The 13,722-nt window shown below is 38.2% G+C and overlaps 1 protein-coding gene and 1 pseudogene across 1 annotated transcript; one reads left to right on the top strand and one right to left on the bottom strand.

Moving 5' to 3' along the window:
- The first annotated feature begins 2,928 nt into the window (after nt 1-2,928).
- Nucleotides 2,929-4,456, top strand: LOC106664773 (annotated as a pseudogene).
- Nucleotides 4,457-7,927: 3,471 nt separating this feature from the next.
- LOC106665530 lies at nt 7,928-10,066 on the bottom strand. Its single transcript, XM_024227785.1, has 2 exons — nt 9,938-10,066; nt 7,928-8,451 (listed from the first exon to the last, which is right to left on the bottom strand). Exons 1-2 carry the CDS (start codon nt 10,064-10,066, stop codon nt 7,945-7,947), a joined length of 636 nt encoding a protein of 211 aa, XP_024083553.1. The 3' UTR covers nt 7,928-7,944.
- Nucleotides 10,067-13,722: the final 3,656 nt, after the last annotated feature.

The following is a 13,722-nucleotide window of genomic DNA, read 5'->3' on the forward strand; positions in this document are numbered from 1 at the left end:
TATAATTTCTACCATATGATTTTAAACGTGCAGATTTTTTTAAAAATAATTTAAAGGCTGCAACCTTATTGATCATTAAGCCTTGAGTCTTTGCAAGTCAACGGCGCAGCCCGGCCCCCTCAGAGCGAGGCCCCCGCAGACCACGGCGCAGTGGCAGCCCCAGGCCTGGAAAGACGGAACCCCTCGGATCTATCGCAACTGATGCTTTTAGTCTTAATATTGCGCGCAGGACTTTATCGAGGAGGGGTCGGTGTCTAGTCACCATCGACACCTCCTCCAAGCTCGTTGGAGATTCCTTGACCTCAGAGTCCGGGGAGGCACCCCTCAATCCAGCCCTAGACCGACCAGCACCCGAGGCCCCGCACGGGCGTCGCCAGAAGTCAGCCGCACCACGCCGCCAACATGGGGAACCAGCAAAGGAAACAAGAGTTGAGGGGATGGGATATTAGATTTTATCAATTAGTTGGATGTTGTTAAGAAGTTAAAAATTTTGTTTATTGATGTTGAGTTGTTGCTTAGTATGGACTGGAGGTCTTTGGGAATCTGATGGAGGGTTCTTTCAGAGGTGTATAAAGGATGTGGGATATTGTGATGGTAGTTTTACAGAGTGGAAATATAGGTTTAGGAGTTCTTTCAAGGATGAATCTATGGGTGAGTCGGGAGTGGCCAATTCGAAGCCGGGTTAGGAGGGTTTCTTCTTTTCGGGAGGGTCTAGAAGAGGATTCCCATTTCTTTACATCTTTCTTTATTGCGAGGAGCTTGTTTCCTGTGCAGGCACCCCATTCACACTTCCATGCCCCCCAGATGAGCCGCCTAAAGTGACAGCAGAGGTCACTGAAGGGGACCCCTCCGTAAGGAATACCATTCAAGGCTGCCTCTCTCGCCATACCTTCTCATTTTCAGTTATTCCAGCGTGGCCTGGGATCCATTTGAATAATACTTCTACGTGAAGTACATGAAGATTGCATTTAGCTGGATTGATCTGAAACTAAGAGAGATTATAAAATGTTGAGCTATTGCCATCTGGACAATAGTATAAATACATTGAGCAATTAATACAAACAGGGCGCTGCATTTTTCGACGCAGTCATAGACAATGCACCACTTGCTTAACCGGACTATTAAATCTCATAATTGTAGTGTATGTCAAATCGTCTATTGTACGGAATCTTTGGTTTGCCTTTACGCCCATTTACCATTTGACCTTGGAGTGACAGTTACTCGATAGTTTTACCTGGGAACGTCCTACGAACCACCAGAAAGGGGGAGAACCTACTCACCCCAGGCACGGCACCCCCATGAAGGCTAGCGCTTCTCCTGACTTTTCTTCAAATATTGTTTCTGCACTGATGATGGGGTGAATGACTTTGAAGGGTGCCCATGTGTACCGTGCCATTAATACGCTTTCCCATTCAGGGTAAAACCCAGAGCACCGCCTCTCCCCCAGTATTGTCCTGGAACATCAAAATTCTTTTCTTTTTTTCTCTACTTTACACAATTCATAAATAGATGCTTCATCGATTTTACCTCTGTGCAGTACCCGCTGCTTGAAGATGGGCCAAAATCTATTATTCAGATATTCCTTACATGCGGCATGGATACGGAGACTCAGAAGGAATGACATTTTGGGCCCGCTGAGGGCGAGCCTTTATAAAATATGTCGGGAGAATACTAATATTTCTTGTAAGAATACAATGAGAATGAGGACATGTAAAAGTCGAAGCAAAACATTTCGTGTCTTGTCTGGACACTTGAAAAGAAAAGCTCAAGAAATGCGAAATGGTGCAGCCAGAGGGTAGTGGCTGCTAGTCAGCTGGTCACGAGCCAGTTACAGTTTGGAATTTGGAGTTAGTCACTGGTCAGTGCCCAGTTAGATTTTGAATGCGACAGTTGTTTGCAAAAATGTAGATGTGGGCTAGACCTTTAGGTTTTTATGGATTGAGCGAGCTTTGAAAGAGGAGTGTCTATATGAACGTCTAGTTACCTCCTTTGTGAAGGGTTTAAGCAGGGAATAAACATTGTTTCGAAATGTAAAAACCTGGATTACTCTTTCATCGCCAGATCCAATAAAGAATTTGAAAGAAAGGCAAATCCTGACGACTGACCGATGTTTCAGTCTTATAATGTTTATGATTTTCGAGAAATACTTTTTTAAAGTGAAAGTATAAGGGGAAAAACGAATTTTTTGATTTTGAAACTTGGCAGAGGTTTAGAAATTTGGAAATTATACATGACGTTGTATTTGGTATTCCTCAAGCACTGCAACCTTTTGGACAATTGTACTTTTCCTGGTTCCTAGTTCAGTTCACTTGGCTCGATCTTTCAATTTAAAAAGTAGTTAGGTCATTGTTGTAATTCTTTTTCTCGTGTCTTCTTAGTACACTAGGTTATGTTTCAATTGGTTACTTCGCATTCGAGAATATTAAGGAAATTTTTTCCTCATTGTATAACCTACAAGTGGGGTTCATCGTTGGATATACCCTTGTGTAGTACTTTCTCAGATTCCATTGGCCGATTTATAGCCCTATCACTATCTAACTAACTGCACCAATGTGCTAGCCATTTTGGGTGAGGGTTCATCATGGGTCGTCCACTTCTCCATTTGTATTTTGTGGATAACAGAGAAAATGGTTGATCTTGTTATATACGTTCCTATATATGGATCCTTCTCTGGCCAGGGTCTGCTTGTTTTTAATTCCATTGTGCCCTTCTTTCTAAGAGGCTTCCAAGGGTTCACTAATCATTGGTTTACTGTCGTCCACTTTGCCATTGGTATTTTGTGGATTAGAGTTCTAAGAGAAGATGCTTGATCTTGTTATTCTAAGTATAGGTCCTATATATAACCTTGCAGACCTCCTTTGGCCAGAGTCTGCTTTTTATTACCCAGAATTCCTTTGTGCCCTAGTATCCAAGATATTGTCAGATTTTAAATGCGTTCACTGATTATTTTGCATATGAACTTTTTACATGCTAATATTTTTAGGTTTTTTGGCTAATCCCATGACGATTTTTTTTAGTGTAATCTCTTTTATGATATTCCATGGCTATATTTCAGCATGAAGACTGGTGTACTTTCCTAATGAGATTGATTTCTACTGCTTGTAGAGCATAGTCGACTTAGTATTTTTCGTTCCAGTTTATCCTTTTATGGGTAAAGACGAAGGACGTTTTTATATACAGATGTACAGATATAATTGTTGCATAAAGACTGTAGCCGTCATATTTGATGAGTATCACCGCAAAAGGTTCGATCAATCCAGCAACTCTTTGTCCATAAAAGCACTGTGACCATGTACGTACTTTTTACTATTTTTACACACTTCTTTTTCAAAAGGTGTTTTATTATACAACTTTATTATATAGATTCACAACTTGAAATGAATTATGCCCGTCTTAAAAATTAAATGTTTGTGTTTGGAACATCCTATTTGTATGAATGATAAAATTTTATTTATTTAATAAATAAGTTTTTGTTGGTAGAAAATATGTCTAAACATCCAGTGCTTACTAAATTATTAAAAATTGTTTTGCACGTTTGTTATGTGGAACCTTTAAGCAAGCCAGTGAGATTATGAAAGTTTAAAAATTTTATATACTCTCTAAAAATACAAACAATGGTGGTAATGGAAAATTATAGTCTTTCCTAACTAATAATAATAATAATAAAATGCGAGTTGGAAAAGAATGTATTTACTATTTGAATCATATTGTCTGGACAATTTCATAACCTCATTCTTCTGACATTTAGAGCGAAATAGTGAGCCATGCCTAAAAAGTTTACATCTCAAAACACGAAGGCAGTCGCTGCCAAGGCGAGGAAAGCCTTGATGCAGGAGCAGGAGTTGGAAAGAAAGCAGCAGGAGGTGGAAGACGCCTACTGGAAAGACGACGACAAGACCGTGCTGAAGAAGTCGCAGAGGGATGCCGAGAGGAAGAAGAAAGCCCAGAAGAAGCAAGACCAGGCGAATAAAAAGGCGGAAAACGACGCCCTTCTCCAAGAGGAGGTAGGCTGCATAAAGACGAAGGCTGTCAACAGCAAAGTGACCAGGGATAGCATAATCGCCCAACTCGAAAGCCCGCCGGGGAAGAAAGACCGTAATCACAGTAGACTGGAAACGCTGCCTCCGCTCGTCGAGAACCTCAACAGGCTGAACATCGACGTCGTCGAGGCGCACACCATTTCCGATGCGATCCGGGCCTTCAGGAGTGAAGAGGCTAACGTCGATCTCCACCCAGAAAGAAGGATGAAATCTGCTTATTTGACCTACGTCGAGGCGAATCTGCCGTTGCTCAAGGCGCAGAATCCGACTCTTCGGTTGTCCCAGCTTAGAGAAATGCTTAAAAAAAACTGGCAAACATCTCCAGATAATCCTTTCAACAAATAATCTCTTTCCAAAGAACTGACCAACTATGACATGTTGAATTTTACAGTTTAAAATAAATTGTGCAAAGCTTATATTTGTTTCAATATTTTGTAAACTATCATATGGGATAATATTTGGTGAACCCAAAAATTATTTCTATATCAGCGGTTTTTAGCCACTGTCGATCTCGCTCTAGAATGCTTTTCTGTTGTACGTGCCGAGAGACCCGCAATAATTGGCCAAATGACGATAAACAAACTCAAAGAAAAGGTTACAGTGTCAGCTGACCTGTTTATCAAAACAAGGCTGTAAGAAACTAAATTTATTATTTGTTAGGCACGAAGAGTAAGGTGGCTCAATGAGCTTCACTTATTACTAGAGTAGAAACCAGTTGTGTGATTGTATTTATAAGCGTGAACGTGTGTGTATCAGTATCTTCCCATATCTGGCGGTTTCATTGTGTAAAATATTTGGTAGATTCATTTCTTTCTGTTTTTACAGAGACTGAATTTATTTAATAGATAATTATTCAGAAATCGTGAGATGCGGTCTGGTGTGATGTAGGTTTCAGAAAAACATTTTCTTTATCGTGCCAACGTTTCGATCTTTATTTAGAAATCGTGAGATGCGGTCTGGTNCTAAAGTCGATAAACGTTTCTTTTTGATTATCTTCAAGCATGAAAATTTAGAAGATGAGAAGATGATGGAGCTGAATGAGTGGTGCGGGCGCGCGGCGGGGACCTGGCCCTGGTCGGCCGATCACGCTCGACAGTAAAATGAAAATAGAAGAACTGCCCGGCAACTTACATCGGTCTTACATCCCAATATCTGGACAAGAGAGTAAAGCAACATATCTATAATTGCAAAAAACCCAAGCAAAATCCTACAGCACTCGCTACCCACCATTTTGAACACCAACACAATTTCGACTTCGAAAATCCAAAAGTATTACACACAGAAAAAAACAAACATAAACGTAATTTTTTAGAAATGGTTTATATCAACAGAGATAAACACAGCATCAATTACAGAACAGATACATGTAAACTTAGTCGCAGGTACGCCAATATCATTAATCAAATTTAATAAAGATAACATACATATATCATCTCATCACATTCCATACATCAAACATTTTTCACATAGTCTAATTTTTCAACAATTTAGCTTTCCTCTTCCTATACCCCTTCTATACAATCCTGAAAGGATAATCTAGCCGAACCATTACCAACGTCTTTTTCCCCGACATCCTTCTCCACCCCTTCAAAATCCAACAAATATTAACACAAAACAGCAATATCTCAATGGCACTCTCAACACGACACAAGAATGGCACAATTACACAGAAGACAAACACTTTGAGTTAGTAGAAATACTTTGATTGAAAGTATATATTTTGCATTGTATAAATTCACTTTTTTTTCCACATCCTACATGTATTTGTTTAATATAAACAATGTTTGTAAATCCCGGCCCTGAAGATGATCTCAATAAAGATCGAAACGTTGGCACGATAAAGAAAACGTTTTTCTGAAACCTACATCACACCAGACCGCATCTCACGATTTCTGAATAATTATCGATTAACGGTCACTAACCACCACACACTTATTTATTAGAGTTAATTTGCAGTGTGAGAGATCTGACGGTGGAATATTGAGGACCCCACCGACCCCCAATTAGATTAGTTATGTGTCCCACTTAAATGAAGGGGGTCATTCCTTGGCTGAGGTGTCCCTAGAGAGCGAGTAGGGATGCTACCTATACGAGAATTGTACTTATATACAGCAGCGAATCTCTAGATCCCCTATTCCAATTTTTGTAGAAGATTGAAGTATTTCTGCATATCAATTTTTTTTATTGCAGCTAAACTTAATATTTAATATATATTATAAAGAGCTGGTTGAGTGTATATGCATTTCATTTACGGTTACTGCAACGGTAATGCTACTGCTGCAAGGGGAGCATACCAAGGTCTTGAAATACCTTCCGTACGTAGATGAGGAAAAAACCAACTCACTCTGTTAGTCATTTGGTTCCAAACTTTGCACCATCGTAAAATGGTACGGGTGCCCGACGGAAGGTACCTCAACTCCTTCATTGTGAAACACCAAGGCCCATATATAACGCAGGTGTACTGGTTTCGGAATCACGATTGACAGAATGCAAAATTTTCTCATCTACATCAATTCATTAATTGTCTTCCCTCGTTCTTCGAGTAGGGAAGACCAGTTTCCATGAGCCTCTGATGAACCCGTTGGAATCTGCTAGAACGTCTCAATGTGGAAAACGAGCTTGGTATTCTCAAAATTCGGTTGCAGTAACTGTAAATGAAATGTATATCAGCAAGATGTGCATTAGGAAACAAGGACATGATTTAAATCACCTGAGGAAGCTGTCGGCTGATAACATAAAACAAACTGATTGAACTGAACAATAAAGAACTGACACGAAACTCAAGAGCCAGGCGGATTTCCTGGAAAAATTGAGCATGCCGCACCTTCATCGACACCAGTTTTTTCAACAGAATGCAAAATTTTTGGGCCTTACAGAAGTGCAATCCAAAAAGATGGATATACCAAGCTGGAAGCTAATTGAATGGAGAACTTTTGGGGGAATTTGCAAACCTCCAGGTGTTTGTACATTTACCAATCCAACATTTTAAAAAAATTCCAAATTCCAACATTTATATTTTTTCTGAATTTTTCGTGTAGAATTTTTTTCATCAATTCTGCAATTTAAATAGATTTCCTTACAGCAAAATTAACTTTCATTCAGGTGGCACAAACCAGATTTTTCTACAGTCAGTAAGTCTGAAATTTATAACCAATTTAATGGACCTAAGTCGAAAAAAAACCCAAAAACCTTAAATTACTTCTTTACCGTTGAGATTTGGACAGGAGTTTATAGGAAGTGTTTTGTTCCATATGGTGAGTAGAAACATCTGAAATTTTTATGGCCAGTCACCCTATGTATGTATATATTATATCGAAGGTAATCTTGTTCGTTAGTATAAAAATGTTTGTGATTGTATCTATAAGCGTGAATGTGTAGTAGAAGAGCCTCGATTTTGGAATATCATGTACCTCATCAGCCCTCAGTTAGACCACTGAGGTATTTCTTTATATATAATTTTTTTTATTAAAGGTAATATTATTTTGTATGACAAGTTTGGTGATTGTATTTATAAGAGTGAAAGCTTATGTGGGAAACACTGACTGAAACTGAGACACTGAAAAAAACTCACATTATTATCAATATCATCTAAATAAATAATTAAATCCATTACAGTTGGTGGTCCGATTGACCAATTAACATTTTTCAATTAATATTTATGAAAGGTATTGGTTGAGATAAAAAAAAGTCATTGTCACCAGCGGGATTCGAACCCACGACCTTCGGCTAGATACGCCGCTGCTCTACCACTTCTTCGAGGATCATCCGCAGTCGCCTCTCTCCGTCCAGAAGCACCCTGACATCGATCAAATCTTCTGATGCCCCAGAGACGACATTGGTATCGATTTCAAGATCTGAATCAGTTTTTCTCTTTTTATTTGCAGATGCTTCGCCTTCGTATTAGTTAAGTAGTTTCTTGAGGTGGCAGTACTGCGACAGAAGTCTTGTCTTTTCTTGTTCTAGTTGGTATATGTACTCCGCAGTTTAAGATTGCAGCCTTACTTAACTTCTCTCCTTCGTGATGCGGCAGGAGCGTCCTCAGGGATTGGAAGCCGGCGTTGATGCTCTGCATCCTCCGCCTCTCGTTGGAGTTGGCGATTTCCCTCCGGATCCTCTTCTCCTGCTCCATCCCCGCCCCGGCCGCGGAACTTCCGTTGTGGTGGACTCTCGCGCTCACCGGCGATTCGGATCCCTCGCCGCTCAAACTGCAGTAGCTCGAGATGTCCTCTTCGTACTGGTGGATATCTTCGATTCGTATTTTCTCCTCCCTCCCAAGAGACGCAATTTCACGTGTCTTCGATAAATAGAAGCCCGCACTCTCACGGCCCTGTTTCCGGTCGATTGTCCTTAGTGGCAAATTAAAATAAACAAAACAAAAAGTGCCCGATAGCACGGATACCGTAGAAAAATGCTAATAACACTTCCAACAGGGTACACAGAGGTCTGCAGAGCAGGACGACCCTCTCTACCACTTGAGCTATCTTGATTTCGATCCTCTCGGACACTAACTTCCCATCTCAACCTCACCTCTCGAATTTTCCCTCCTTTTTGCCATTTTTCAAATGTCGTGTAATCTATTTGATTCTCGGCGACAAATGAAATGGCCACGGAGAGCTTTCGTGAAGATATACTTCAGTTTAATTATTAAATCCATTACAGTTCGTGGTCCGATTGACCAATTAACATTTTTCAATTAATTAATATTTATGAAAGGTTACAATTAATTAAGGTTTTTAGTTGAGATGAAAAAAAGTTAATAGCACGAGCGGGATTCGAACCCACGATCTTCGGCTAGATACGCCGCTGCTCTACCACTTGAGCTATCGTGACTTTGATCCACTCGGACATCAACTTCCTATCTCAACCCCACCTTATGAGTTTTCCCTCCTTTTTGCCATTTTTCAATGTTTCCCGCTCGTGCCATTAACTTTTTTTCATCTCAACAAAAAACCTTAATTAATTGTAATGTATTAATTGGTCAAGCGGACCACGAAATTAGTGAATTTATGAAAGGTATTGGTTGAGATAAAAATGTCAGTATCACGAGTGGGATTCGAACTCACGACCTTCGGCTAGATACGCCGCTACTCTACCACTTGAGCTACCGTGACTTTTTACCTCAACCAATATCTTTCATAAATATTAATTAATTGATAAATAAATAATATTTTAGACCGTATTGCATGCATATATGATAAGAGCACGATCGATAGGCGGCATATACGGTTGACAGGCGAACACTTACTTTTGGCCAAATCCAGCGAAAAAGTTACTTAATTGAAAACCGCAATTCCTTGGCTCTGTGTAGAGAGCGAGTAGGTTGCCACCCGATATGAGAATTTTCCTTGAACCTACAGCATTTGAGTACATGGTTCAATATTTTGTAGATGGCCAATTAATAATTGGTAGATATCTCGTTTTGTGTTTCCGTTCGTGTATATTGTAAGTGAATGCATTTTTTATAGTGAATGTGTGAGAAACGCAATGATGCAGGAATAATCGCACTCCACCACCCTATAATTAAATGGTATGTAAATAAGAAAGAATATATTTAAGAATGAATGAGTCTGAGCTAAAAACTGCATGCGTTGGAGGCTGACGTGACCTAGCAATGCTTGGAGCCTAAATTTTGTATGATTATGTATATACAGGATTAGGCCTAGACAAATCAATCTTACTGTTCTGTCGTTATTATATTCCATTGTTCATAAATATGTTAGATAATTAGCGCTATCTCTACAGTTCGGTTTTAATTGAACTCTTCAGACAGGTGGAAAGGACATAAAGAACATAAATGTTACTGCATGCCATTTAAAGATCTTGAGACCGCCCAGGGGGCCGTTGAATTTTTTAAGTTTGAAATTGCATTAGTAAAAGTCCAAGTATAAGTCACGAACTGTTCGAATCGTGTGGATATTCTTCAAAAGCCGAGAAGGCCTACCACCCTCAGCCTCCTTTGCAACATATCCAAGGTTGGGCATTTTCGACTTGTGTCCGAACACCTTTCCCTCATAGGTGTCGCCCATTGTCCTAATTTTCCTCGGAGCCCACGTCTCTCGAATTATGGATGATGGTAAAACTGCTTTTGTCCCGGTTTCGAAACGAAAACCCATTCAAATTCATGTTATAGCATGTCGATTCAGCAACTGGCGCTTTATGCCGAGTGAATGTCGGAGATTTTGCACCACCCTCGATCCTGCTCTTCGCATATTTTAAATATTCTCGTGTAGATAAAAAGTCATGACAATTCAATATCAAACAACTCATATCGACGTTATTCACTCCACTGATTATATTCGAAAAGTCATTCGCCTCCGTGACGATCGAAATATCTTAAGAACGAAGACTGTCACGCTTGACTTCACACGATTAATCGGCGATTAATAATCGGCCGGTGGGTTTCTAATTGACGAAACAACGGCCGGATCGTGATCCAAATTTGTAAAGCAAGTGTCCGTGAACGGTTTTTATTTAGGCCACCAGTTTGAGTCAAAAAAACATAGAAAACAAACAAAACTCAGGAGGAAGGCCGGTGTTCTGCGATCTCTTCCTAGTTGGTTTTTGTTGTTTTTGGTCTGTGCACATTTCTGCAGGCTCGTTGTGTCCCATTTCCCCGTCGCCAGTTCGAACGTCGCCTTAATTATCTATTATTTAATATATTACATATTATTTAATTGATCCTAATTAGCACTCTCACGCGGGTCTCCTTTGAATAAATTTGCCACCAAGGCAGTTATTCGAATAGTTTCATTTTCACCTTGTTTTTTGAATTCGGATATCAGGGAACATCACCTGGACCGGATGACTGACGATTGATAATGCCTAAACCCAATGTCGTTGACCTGTTTGATGTAAATATTTATGTTGTAACGCCATTTAATAAAAAGGACATAACACCGAATACGTTAATGAAATTGATTTTGCTTCTTTTATTTCATTCTTTCTTTAAAATTACATTTTTATTTAAATCACATCGTTTAGCCGATTCCTTTTCTATCACCGTCTCTCAGAACCTCTACTTTATATCTATACTGGGTCCCAGTTCCTTCTGACGAAACTCAGGGAATCTTCTAAATTCTACTCTTCGTTTGGAGCAAAAAATGCCCAGGAGAAAATTTTCGGAAAGTTTTAAATAACGTTCCAGTAGAGTTGAAATATAACAATTGAATGTTCGAAAACGTGAGCAAAGGTAAATTTTAAGGGGGGGGGGTTAGAAATTCAGAAAGTTAGTTATGCATTCGAGAAGAGGGAAAACACTTTGAGCATTTCCTCTGAAAAGTTCCTCCTTTGTTGTTAGGTGCTTGCTACGAGAAGAACCATTGCATTTTATTGTATGAAGCTTTCTGGTATGGTTTTTGTGAGATTACAGATGTGTCATTTTTATTTTACAAAGCGAGTTCTAATTGATTTATTTCTACCCCCCTTCAAATTGACCTTAGCTCACGTTTTCGAACATTCAATTGTTATTTTTCAACTCTACTAAAACATTATTTAAAAACCTGGATTTATCAATGTAAAGCATATTAGATGAAGTTTTGTGAAATTTGACAAGTTGTAGGTATTTTTTATAACCCCAGTAGAACGTGCAATCATGACCAAAATTCTAAATTTTGTAATTTTGACATGTTCCAACTGATATTGGCTAACATTTTATGTCATTCAGATTATTACAAAAAAGTATCTTACAGAAAATTTAGCGTTCTTTCAAATGGTGTAATTGGATTTGTTGTAGTCTCAACATTTTGGATGTTGTAAGCGTTTTTATGTGGCAAGGTAGCGAAAAGTTGAAAAAACCTAAATTGACGAATATCTTCAAAATAGAGAACTTTCCGAAAATTTTCTCCTGGGCATATTTTTTGCTCCAAACGAAGAGTAAAATCGATTCCCCGAGTTTCGTCAGAAGGAACTGAGTATATTAATATATAATGTGTAGAAATGATAAATGGTGATCAATCCTTTTTTAAAAAGATAGTTCCTACTCACAGAAAGTTGTTTTGCAACGATCCGGATTTCGAGCCTTTTAGCTCATCATCAGGTTGAAGGACTTCTACAACCCCGTCTCTCGACATGAATTGCCAATGTGAACCCGCTGATACCTCCGCCAACGCGACGTTCCAATTAGCAGCTGATTTTTTAATGGCGCTCAATTTGAACGTGCGAAACGCGGAAATTATAACACAAATAAATATTACACTAGTAAATACTTAATATTATTAAATTATATAAAAAATATAATGTGTGGTTAGTGACCGTTAGTCAATGATTATTCGGAGATCGTGAGATGCGGTCTGGTGTGACGTAGGTTTTAGAAAAACATTTTCTTTATTGTGCGAACGTTTCGATCTTTATTGAGATCATCTTCAGGGCCTGTGATTTTAAACATTGTTTAAATGATACAAATTCATGTAGAATATGGAAAAAAGGGAGTTTATACAATGCAAGAAAAACAAATTTTTTATATTCAATCAAAGTATATTCTACTCACTGAAGGTGTTTGTTTTCTGTGTAGATGTATCATTATTGTGTGCTATGCTGAGAGTGCCAGTGAGATGTTGATGTTTTATGTTTATATACGTTGGATTTTGAAGGGATGAGGAAGGAAGTAGGGATAGAAAGACATTTTTATATGAGGAGTCGGCTTCTTTGAGGTGAAAGGACCCGACAATGGGAAAAATGTGGGTAATGGTTCGGCCTGATTATCCTTTCAGGATTATATAGACGGGGATAATTAGGGAAAGGAAAGCCAAATTGTTGAAGAATTAGACTATGTCGATATGTTTGATGTGTGGAATGTGATGATTGTTTTATATGTTATATTATATGTTTTGTGTGATGTGATGAGGATATATGTATGTTATCAATATTGAATTTGATTAATGATATTGGCGTAGCTGCGACTGAGTTTACACGTGTCTGTTCTGTAATTGATGCTGTGTTTATCTCTGTTGATGTAAACCAGTTCTAAAAAGTTAAGTTCATGTTTGTGTTGTTCTATGTGTAATATTTTTGGATTGTTGAAGTCGAAATTGTGTTTATGTTCAAAACGGTTTCGTTCAAATCAAGTTAACTAGCTAACTTTAATGTATATCAATAAAAGTTTCACGTTTTTTTAACGTTTAATAATTGAGACATTGTGTAAAAAAAAAGACGGACAGATAAAATTTGTTTTAGATTTTTAATTAACATTTCAATATCTCGATTTCTTTTCTATCACCGTCTCTCAAAATCTCTCGTTAGCCTCATTGAATCTCTCTATTTCTTTCTTCTTATTCGGCTACTTCTTGTTCTCTTTTTCTTGCTATCTATAATCTTTTTCTGTTTATTTTTTCCTCTTTTTTTTCTTTTTTTCTTATTAATTTTTATATATTAATCAAAGTTTCACATTTTTTAACGTTTAATAATTGAGTCTTTGTCTAAAAAAGTAAAAGAAAAAAAATTGCTAAGGAAAATGAACAAAAAGACGGACAGATATTTTTTAAATTAGATTTTTAATTAACATTTCAATATCTCGATTTCTTTTCTATCACCGTCTCTCAAAATCTCTCGTTAGCCTCATTGAATCTCTCTATTTCTTTCTTCTTATTCGGCTACTTTTGTTCTCTTTTTCTTTCTATCTATAATCTTTTTCTGTTTATCTTTTCCTCTCTTTTTTCTTCCTGTTTGATCTCTATTTGCAATAAAT

This window comes from Cimex lectularius, unplaced genomic scaffold, assembly GCF_000648675.2.
Source record: "Cimex lectularius strain Harlan isolate CLEC.00 unplaced genomic scaffold, Clec_2.1 scaffold114, whole genome shotgun sequence".
In the NCBI taxonomy this organism is placed as follows: domain Eukaryota; kingdom Metazoa; phylum Arthropoda; class Insecta; order Hemiptera; family Cimicidae; genus Cimex; species Cimex lectularius.

What these genes read in the sequence shown, in the direction of transcription:
- LOC106665530 (XM_024227785.1), bottom strand. Translation starts at nt 10,066, where the DNA reads ATGGGCGACACCTATGAGGGAAAGGTGTTCGGACACAAGTCGAAAATG. An exon ending in ATATCCACACGATTCGAACA is followed by an intron (nt 8,452 to 9,937) that starts GTTCGTGACTTA and finishes AAGTGTTATTAG; the next exon opens with CATTTTTCTACGGTATCCGT.